Genomic DNA, 10,868 nt, shown 5'->3' on the forward strand with positions numbered 1-10,868 from the left:
AATCAGAATGACTTTCCATCTTCTGTGGAACACAAAAGGAGAAAATTAAATGAATATTTGGTTGGGTGAATTCACTAGAATAGCAGAAAAATGTGATTCACTTTAAAGCTAAAGGATTAGTTCACTTCCAGAATAAAAATTTCCTGATAATTTAATCCCCATGTCATTCAAGATGTTCATGTCTATCTTTCTTCAGAAATTATGGTTTTTGAGGAAAACATTCCAGGATTTTTTTCCATATAATGGGCTTCAGTGGTGTCCAACAGGCTGAAGGTCTAAATTGCAGTTTCATTGCAGCTTCAAAGGACTCAATCCCAGCTGAGGAATAAGAGTTTTATCTAGCAAAATGACAATTTTCTTAAAAAATAAAAATGTATATACTTTTTAACCACAAATGCTCATCTTGCACTATACTTTCAACTGACTTTTTACATATTTGTGGTCTTCAGTCATACCATTCGCCTTGTTAGACCATGTCCCCATTCCGTCCTGATACCTCCTGAGAGCTGACAAGAGAGGAGGAACAACATCATATATTCTATGCTTTGCTCTGTATTTATATTCTTGAAATTTCAAGAAATTTGACTTAAAACAGACATCCCTTTTTATTTCTAAATGACCCACTTTTTGAGTTGTGCTTTTTGTGTCCCCTTTAATTTCCTCAGTAGCTGTTGGAGCTGTGGCACAGTGGGTGGTGCACGTGCTCACGGGAACATAGGTTTGGATCTGACCTGTGCCGTTTCCCGGACCTGCACCCCCCCACCCCCTTCCTCCACTTTTACTGTCTACTCCTCACTGTCCTGTAGAGAAAAGACTAAAGGCAATTAATAAAGTTTCTCAGTAGCTGTGAAGACAAAGCATGTTACTTGATGGTTTAACATAAAGATCAAGCTGCAGTCTTCACAGTCAACATAGGTGGCGATATGCGACAAAGTGCTAACATCTGTGAGACTGTCTGCGCCAAGCTGAACATACTGCAGACATGCAATAAACCCCTGCATAATACACTTCCTAATGAGAACCATATTGAGTTCCTGCTATTTCAAATGATTTTTCCCCTTTCTCGCAGGCTTTTGCAGATGTGAAGGGAAATTCTTAATTTAGCACTATGCCTCTCCACATCAGCAACGCTCGATCAGTGAGAACACAACCCCTCGAACAAAAACAGTAACTGTTGACAAGAAAAACACAGCCTTTTCGAGAAGCCCTCCTGTCTCACAGTAGCCGTGTTCCTGAAAGGAAAATAAAGCCTGGCGATCCATGGAGTTTAGAGACAGAACCTCCTCTACATCTAACCACACAAACCTCCACTAGGTTATAAAACCGCTGAAGAATGGATTTATTGTTGAGTGAGAGGACATTTCACAAGGAGAATCAGATGAAGACTGAGTTCATAGCCGAGCCTAAAGAGCCACTTGAAGACACAAGGACAACAAACCTTAAACCTTAAAAAAAACAACCTTAAATCACCATGAAATTCTTGTCTTTTTATTTGCTAGAAACTTTTTAAAATCATTTTTAATGGGAAATGTAGTTAAAATGGCTGTGGTAGTCATCTACATCATTTCAAAATGCAATTTAAGTTGAACAAAGATTAAAAAAAATAATAATAATAATAAAATAGTCCAGTGTTCTATACAGATATTTTTAAAAATCTATAATTTTCTTGCTTGGATGAATTCTTTATAAAATGACTTTCCCTGCCGTGTTCCAGCTATACATTCCAAGCATCTGGTGGTTCAGAACATTTCAGGTTTTCCTCAGTTAATCAGTCTACCGTAAAAGCCAAAACTTGTTACTGTAGTTCCCAGTTGGTTTGAAACTTTTCATAAAGTCATACTCGATGCATGCAATGCTGAACAGCTCTGAAACAGGCTCTGTATTTTGCCACAAGGTGTGTAATGCATAGTTTTAAATGAATAAGCCAATTTTCAAAATACTTTAGTAAGAAAGCATCTGGAAAAGGCATAAATGTAACGTACAATGTGTAGTTGTTCCAAAACCTGCACTGCTTTGCTGTCTACAGCTCACATAGTCATAGTCATCCTTCTAAAGGTGCAGTCACATTTACTGTTGCTCGCCAAATTTTCACAAGTGAAACCCAGTCATTTCGATAGGAATCCATCCTATCTGAAATTATTTTGGTGACCAACATATTTTTCTTTCTAAAATTTGCCACATTGACCATTAGAAGGCTGCTTGGTTTGAAAGTGACTTCTGTGTAAGCTGTGCTTCCCACATAGATATACTATTGATTAGGGACGCCACAATCCTCGATATAATATTGAACAGTTCTCTACACCATCCATGGTTCAATACACGCTTGTGAATTGTGGCGTGTTTTTTTTTTGCACTTAAATAATTTCTGTGAGTTTGTGTGTGCCTGTGAGTTCATGCGCTGAGACAAAACACCTCTCCGCTTATAACATGCATTTGAAAAAGAAACATGCCAAACCATCTTCTGCTTTAATGACCTGTAATGAGAAGTGTTTCTAAACCTGTTGTCCAACAAAAGAGAACGTTCAGAACATCAGTTATATGTTTGAAATAACTTCCTTTTGTGATCTGATGTGGCTTCTTATCACAGGATGAGGCAGTATAGATATCCTATACTGTAATAAAGCCTATGCTGATTAGCAATGGATTATAAATGCACTTATCAAGTATGAAAACACCCGAGATGGCTTGAAGAACACAAATAAACTATACATTGTCGCAGTCGAGTTTTCACTGCCTTCATGTTTCACAATTCAAAATGTTTCTCTCTACTTTTTATTCAGTCACAGCGATAGCAATACCTTTGTCCATATTAGGGATTTCCTGGAGTGTCATCAGTTCTATTACTTTTGTGATGCATATGTGGAGTTTCTGCACGAGGGTGCCCTCCGGCTTCCAGTATTAATTAAACATTACATGTGTTTATAGTGCTTTTTAAAAATCACATTTTAAATCGCAAAAAAACACTCTCATGTACCAAATCATCAACACCAAACAGTACCAAAAACTGAGGTTAAAAAACTGGTATGTGTTGAACCGTAGGCTAACTGTATTGTTGCATCCCTGCTACTGACTATAGACAATTAACCTTTTTTGCCCATACAATTTTGCTAATATGGACGTACCTTTAGACAGCATCTTTACATTCATGGAACCTCATAAGAAAGTAGTTTGTTGTTAGTTCTTTTCTTTACACTGAGCTGTTTATTAACTATACTTTTCTGTACTGAAAGGCTTAAGTAGCTGCATTTATAATCAACATTTCTTCTCTGCCATATTGGATTTTTTCCCCACTAAGCTTGTCATAGTCCATTATCCTTACAATCTAGCTAAAAGAATGTATCATATAGCATAAAAAAGTTGCCTACTTTATCTATGATGCCTTAAAATATTTTTTCAAGTTTTTTAAGTTTTTGAAATTGACAGTTTGAAATTGACCTTCTCATTGGCACACAAGACCATCTCACTTTCAACTGTGATCAGCTGTGATCATTTTGATTAGCTCAGCATGAAAAGAGTTTTCCTGGAAGGGAAGGGGAAAGAAGACTTTCTCAAAGGGTGGTGGAAGTTTAAGAATGTTGTCGCTTTATTAATATGATGTTTTATTTATGGGATATTTTGTGTTGGATATACTTAAAGAGATGTGTTTATTTGATGGTATGTTTGTGGGATGAGAAAGATGTTAATGGGAAGAAGGTTTACCTTTCAACATGACAATGACCCAAAGCACACAGCAAAACTGAGCACACAGTGGTTGAAGGAGGCGGATGTGGAGGGTTGTCCACAAAAAAGCCATCTTCCTCCAAAATTGAACCACATGACAGTCATTTGGCCTCAACACCAAATGATATGTCTGGCAGACATCCAATGTATGGCGGGCAAATTAACAGCATTCCTACAGTGACGGACGCATGGAGGTGGTGAGAGAAAAAGGTGAATGTCCTTGCATGGCCTAGTCAGAGCCCAGACTTAAACCCCATTGAAAATCTGTGGAATGACTTGAAGACTGCAGTCCACAAATGCTCACCATCAAATTTAACTGAACTTGAGCAGTTTTGCAAAGAGTGTTCAAATATTACAAAGCCTAGATATGCAAAGTTAGTATAGACATATCCCAACAGACTAAAGGCTGTAATTAAAACACAAGGTGATTCAGTGATACAGTTTTTCTTTTTTTTTCTTTTTTTTAACACATTGTTATATCTTTCACTTACAGTATGTTATAAGTTGCACTGAGTAAATACAGCTGGATAAAACAACAACTGTGTCTATCTTCATTTCAGGCTGCAAAGCAACAAAATGTGATTATTTTAAAGGGGGTGATTCTTTTCTATACCTACTGTATGTACAGACCACAAATTTACTGATAACCCTGAGTGGGTAGACATCTTGATAGATAGGAATATTACTACTCTCAAGCACAGAGACAAGTTTCCATGAGCTCAGAGAGCTGCCCAACCTGAAAGAATGCAATGGATAAACCTCTGATACCCTCATAATTCACTCCTTTCTGCCACACAAGCATGCTAGTTTTCTTGCCATGCTTCTTAGTCTAAAAGATGACAAATGACTCCTTTCCTGTAAGGAATTTCTTTTGATTTGTGGGAGTTTCTGGTGTCTATAATACATTTAGGCACTACCAGATGGGGGTAAAAAAAAGTAGAAAATGAGCTGTTGCTCTAACATATGAAAGATTTGCTAATAATTATCCAAATGTTTCTGTTTGACAGTCTTCTGCAAGCTCAAGGAAACACTGATTTTATGAAATTCACTCTACAGAAGATAAATACGGTCTTTAAAGACTCTTAAGAGAGTGTTCATTTCGTGATCTGCATATTGTTGAGACTATTCCCTGAAAATAGAGGAAACGCTGCTCTGCTCTGGATTTAAATTGCATCATTAGAGGCTTCAGTGAGTTATGTACATGCTGCAGTGCAGTCACGGGAGAAAACATACTGGAGATTTTAGCGTAAGTCTAATGCTAATGTCTGATATCACTGGAGTGTTCAGTGGAAACATTTTGCAGACATGAACCATAACACGGTGGCAAGCAATGTCCACCCACTGCACACTGAGCTATCCCATCAAACCTTGCTTTTCACCCTTTCACCTTTGAAATGGTTGTGCATTTACACTGCTTGTCGCCACCTATCCAATTAGAATGCAGGACAGGAAGAAGAGAAATGAACTAGAGGGCCCCTCAGGGCCCCTTTTTACAGTCATGTACCAATCCAGCATCCTGCTGAGGAGTCATTAGATACTCTCAGTCTCCTGGGAGCAACTGCACTGCTCTCAACTTTGGACCGTTTTCTGACCTTGAGACCTGGGGTGTGTACCTTACAGGGGCCCACTTTTCACCTCTAACCTTCTGCTTTTATTGCCAATGCTGAGTTAATGAAGTGTTGAGGTGACACCATGAGTTTTAAAGCAGGAGATGAAACCAGGAGAAGCTTAGTCGTACTCATTTTGTCTTAGAAATTCAACAATGTACATAATCCAATTTCACTCTGGAATTTATTGCATAATAGAGAGTGATTACTTATTTCATTTCATCTTATTCAGAATACATGGGGTAATGTAGAGTCTCAGCAATATTTTGTATTGTGTTTCAACCATTTGTATTGCGTTTTGATCTACGTATTGGAATTAAATATTCTTCTGATCAACTTAACTGTATCTACCCTGTCGTCTTCAATATACTCATCACTGATATCTTTCTTCCAAGTACAACAAATATTATCAATACCACTATGATTCACTGAATAGAAAAGAATACTTTTGAAAATAGGTGTCGTGAATCAGTCAATTTCAACAACAACAAAAAAAGTATACTGTGTACTATACACTTGGATGTTATATGTTGCACTGAGTTAATACAGCTGGATAAAACAAAAACTGTGTCTGTCTTCATTTCAGGCTGCAAAGCAATAAAATGTGATTATTTTAAAGGGGGTGTTTCTTTTCTATACCCACTGAATGCTTATAGCACAATCTTTTATTCTGTCCACGATCTGTCTAGACACAAACACATTATATTCTATCCTATCCTGGAGGACATCCTATGCTGGTGCAAATAATATGTCATGTCTCTAACTTTAGGTTTTATGATTTTCCATGCATCAAGCAGGCCCAAATCTTCACACTTATTCAATTTAGCAGCCTGTCTTAAAGCGGTTATATATTTAGGTGGATTAAGGCCTAAGCTGGGGTCGAGCACACAGTTAGTCTCCTCCAATATTTAAAACTATGATATATTGTCAATTAATTCAGAAAAATATTAGGTTCAGATGTATTTGGGACACACACACTTCTGATAAGGACCCTTTCTCCAAAAAGCTGGTCTACAATAAGAATGTAATGTCCTCCTGTATCTTTCATCATATCCTCAAACCTGAAGTTTATTTTCATATGAATTAAGACTGCTACTCCCCTACTGTGAGATTTGAAAATAGAACTGAGCTTCAAATGTTCGGTTTCAGTCAGATGGGTTTCCTATTGCAATCTGATCCTGTTCCCTTTTAAGGTAGGATATTAATTTTGGATTATTAATTACATGATTGACCCCTTCAAGGTTTAATGAGACAATTTTAGTATCACTCATAACCTACCACCCATAAATGATATGAGTAGACTGAGGAAAGACATCTGAAATTTGGCCTCAGAGAAGACATGATAGGCACACATAAAGCAAAACATAATTTCAACAATTTGTGTGAAGCACAAGAACTTTTGGTAGCCATGACCCTCTTTCATCCCTAGGAATTTGTATATTTTATCGCCTTGACCTGTCATCCACCTTTTCAGACAGCATCTACATTAACTTTTCTGTTTCACTTAACTTGTTTTCTGTCGAGGTAGCATTGTCTTCTATGTCAGAGCTCCGTGTTTCTATCACATTTAGTGTGTTCTTCAATGCACTGCAAAATAGCACCCAAAGCATTCATGAACAGACCATTTCTCATCCAAAACTTTGCTGATGCACTCTGTGACTTCGCATGTAAGCTTGTAGCCACAAGTGAGTAGCCACATTCGCATGGATGGACCCGCCGTCATGTGACTCTGTGTCAGTGGGTCTGCTTTGCAGATTTCGTTGGGCTTTCGGACTTAATTCAGTTGGATAAGTACCTCCATCCTTGCTAGACATGTTGTTGCTCTGAAACAAAACCTCAATCAGACATGAAATTAACTATTTGTCTAGGTAAAAGTCGAAAAAAATGTTGAAAGAAGCAGGAGCTAGGCCTCCGTGCAACTCTCATCAACAACTCTCAAATACACATCATTGCATTGCATCACATTTTTAGATGTTGAAGAAAGAAGGAAGTGCAACTTACAAACCACATTCATGCACCCTATATGGCCAGACCTAGAGTAAAACTAATCCGCTTCCTTAGCTATTATAAGGGAAACCTCAAACTTTAAAACCACATCAGCAACTGGCAGACGACCATGGAGTATCAGAATATTTCTAACAGCTCTCTGTTTGCCCGTAACACACTGGATGAGCTAATATCCAGCACTGTTCTTGGATTGTGCTGTGCGCTGGGTGTACCGGGTAATATAGCAGCGCTGGTCATGCTCGCCCAACATATTAAGGAGGACAGTTTCACCCCAAAACTGATGCTGAGTCTGGCTGTCTCGGATCTGTTGAGTCTGATATTTCTGCCTGTGTGGATTTATGCCATCCTGAACGGCTGGGTTTTTGGCCAAGGTCTGTGTAAGTTATTTTCCTATGTAGTGTACTGGAGCCTCTACAGTAGTGTGCTTTCTGTCACTTTGTTGAGTGTGCAAAGGTACCTGCAGGTGCTGTATCCACAGCGATGGGCGAAGCTCGGGCAGAAGGGTCAAAAGGGGCTGATTTTTGGAATATGGACATTAAGTGGAGCTTTAGGTTCTTATGCTCTTTATTATCGAAACGTGAAGAAGATCGGGCTTCAAACATGTCAGCAGGATTATACGAATAAACAAGAAGAACTAGTTGTCTTACTTGTCGAGACTCTAGTGATGTTTGTTGTGCCTCTCTTCAGCCTGTTGTACTTCTACCTTCGACTTCACCAACGGATAAGTCAGTCGGTTTCCTTCAGAAGCCACAGGCTGACAAAACTGTCTGTCAGAATCGTAGTGGTCTTCTTCATATTTGGGACCCCCGCTATGATCAACAACTTGGTCTTAATGGCAATGCCATGGGAATCAGATGTCGACAACAATGTAACCGGCGCTCTTTTCTTTATCAACAGTTGTGTGAACCCCTTTCTTTATGCCTTCTCAGCTCGAACGCTGCGATGCAGAAGAAAACAGCATTCAGATCAGCCACAAGAAAATCTGAATGAAAGTTAAAAATGTGCACTTCCTTTAGTCCTCTGACTAAAAGTGCATGTCTGCTGGCATTTTGTGTTTCTATTATTAGTGTTCTTATGTGTTCTTTTTTTTATCTTACTGTTTCTGAAGGGAAGTGCACACAAAGCTTTTCATCATACTTTGTCTCCTCAAATTGAAAATACTTCATTCCTTCACATTAACAGTATATTGGGCACTACTTTTTACAGGTTTTTCATACTTTGTCTCCTCAAATTGAAAATACTTCATTCCTTCACATTAACAGTATATTGGGCACTACTTTTTACAGGTTTTTCTTACAGTTTAATTGTGTACTAATCTAGCTTATACTTTGAATTTGACATTGTGTATAAATATCGGCTCTTATAACAAATTGCTTGAGATTTTCCTCATTTTAAGTCACTTTGTAAAAAAGCATTTATTAAATTAATGTAAGCTAAATGCCCTCCATAAGTTAAAATATATTTTTCTATAGCAGGACACGCACAAAAAAAAAAAAAAAAAAAAAAAAAAACACATTAGTATACATTCAGACAAAAGTAGTGTAATAAAGATTTATTTTAACTAGAACTGAAATTCTATATTTATTCTTGTTATGTTGGGGTCAGTCGTTTTATTTATTGTTTATTGGAAAGTTGCTACAGTACCCATCTAATTTTACACATTTTATTATTTACAACAGACTATCTGCTGGTCATAAAAATGGTTTGATACTTCCTTATTTTTTACACTGCTTTACTGTTTAAATTCTGCTGAAACACATGTAATGGCTTCCTGTGACAACATGCCCCACTATTGAGTAACCCTAGAGTCAGTTCTCATCACCCAGCTTAATTTCAGAAGGGAGTGACGGTGGTCATTATGCCTTCTTGAAAATAAAATTTCATAATCGCATTCCATTTACAAAGTTGCATTATTTAGACAAAACATATGTTCCAGTTACTAAAGAATATTCACATGTAAAATATGGACCATTTATTTCTATACAAAAAAATAAATAAATAAATACATAAAGGTGAGTAAATGATTACTGGACTTTCATTCTTATGTGAATGATGCATATGCTATGAAAACACGACAAAAAATCTTAGATATCTAATACAATTTGATGTTGTTATTCTTTAATTGTTTTTCCATATTCTTAGCATCTAGCCAATCTTCCTTATGTTCCTTATTCTGACACGATAATGAAATGTGAGAACATTCTGTACGGCACGGTGGATCACTCCATGTTTCATACTCTTTTGACATTTTGGAGTTTACGCACAATAGACGGACATATGCCACCAAATTCTATGATATAGGTCCGCTCTACCACTACATACATGAAATACGTGACACAGATATAACAAAACCATACAAATCAACCTCAAATTCTTTCTTTAGTATACGAGTAATTAAGGATAAAAGACTTGAGTTGTTTTTAAAATATTCTTAAGCTTTTTCCGTCAAGTCTGAGGTCAAATCTGAAGTCTATTAAAACACGACCTGGAGGTCCACCACATGAAAAGATCTCCCAGGGTTTAGTAAAGGACTATTCCCTGAAGACAGCCTCCTACAGTTTGCTGACACAAAACTTACTAACAAACTAAAACATCTCTTATTTCACACGAATGAATGGACTACAGACAATCCACTTTTTGTCACAAAGTATGCTTTAAAGAATTATAATATGGACTGATAAAAGTCACATAATCTCACACATAAACATATTCTTCATATTTTAGGCTGCTTTAGATGCTATCTGTATCTGACAAGGTTCCACTGCATATGTAGATGAATTAGAGGAAATGGCATGATTACAGAACACACATTTTCCATCAAACATACAAATGCTGCCGTCAGAGACATTTTAAAGCAACCATCAAAGGCATGGAAACCTCCATGTGGGAAAAGTCACTCTCAGCATGACTCCTTCAGCATAGAGCCTGTTATCTCAGCAGGCAGATCCATTCTGTCCAGCCACCTTCCCCAAAAGACCACTCAAACTTTCCCCACTGTGAGTCATAATAATGCCATGCTACCTCTCAGCGCCCTGCTTCTATGATGTAAGAGTTACACCCACGCTAAAGGGATAATTCACTTAAAAATGAAAGTTCCGTCATCATTTACTCACACTCTTGTTGTTCTAAACCTGTGGTCCAAACAAGATTAAACACCACAGACTTTCACTTGGACCTCATAGACTTTCCAAACATCATCATTTGTTCTGCACAATTTATACATATTTGGAACAGCATGAAGATGAGTAAATGATGACGGTTTTATTTTTAGGTAAGCTACCCTTTTACCATGGAGGCAGATGGTGAGGACTGGTCTAAGATAAATTGGGCAGTGTTTTTGCACTTTTAGTAAAGATACATAACCCAATTACTGTCAAAAATATTTACGAGGCAGCAATATACAGTACAAACAAATTGACCTGCTTCTTGTAAAAAATCTAATGAAGTTTTGGTTGCTCAGTATACTCTGTAATAATTGGCTGTGGACAACACCAGACTGCTAGTGGGACCTGATCATTAAAGTGCCCCTATTAT

At 37.5% G+C, this 10,868-nt stretch overlaps 1 protein-coding gene across 1 annotated transcript; it reads left to right on the forward strand.

The window, feature by feature from the left end:
• Positions 1–7,328: 7,328 nt before the first annotated feature.
• LOC109063187 (C-X-C chemokine receptor type 2-like) lies at positions 7,329–9,358 on the forward strand. The gene is made up of 2 exons (XM_019080274.2): positions 7,329–8,540; positions 8,621–9,358. The coding sequence occupies exon 1, from the start codon at positions 7,444–7,446 to the stop codon at positions 8,329–8,331; it is 888 nt and encodes a 295-aa protein (XP_018935819.1). The 5' UTR covers positions 7,329–7,443; the 3' UTR covers positions 8,332–8,540; positions 8,621–9,358.
• Positions 9,359–10,868: the final 1,510 nt, after the last annotated feature.

The sequence above is a fragment of the Cyprinus carpio genome, chromosome A5, assembly GCF_018340385.1.
Source record: "Cyprinus carpio isolate SPL01 chromosome A5, ASM1834038v1, whole genome shotgun sequence".
NCBI lineage: Eukaryota > Metazoa > Chordata > Actinopteri > Cypriniformes > Cyprinidae > Cyprinus > Cyprinus carpio.

Excerpts from the sequence above, each read along its gene's own strand:
- LOC109063187 (XM_019080274.2), top strand. The coding sequence starts at position 7,444 with ATGGAGTATCAGAATATTTCTAACAGCTCTCTGTTTGCCCGTAACACA.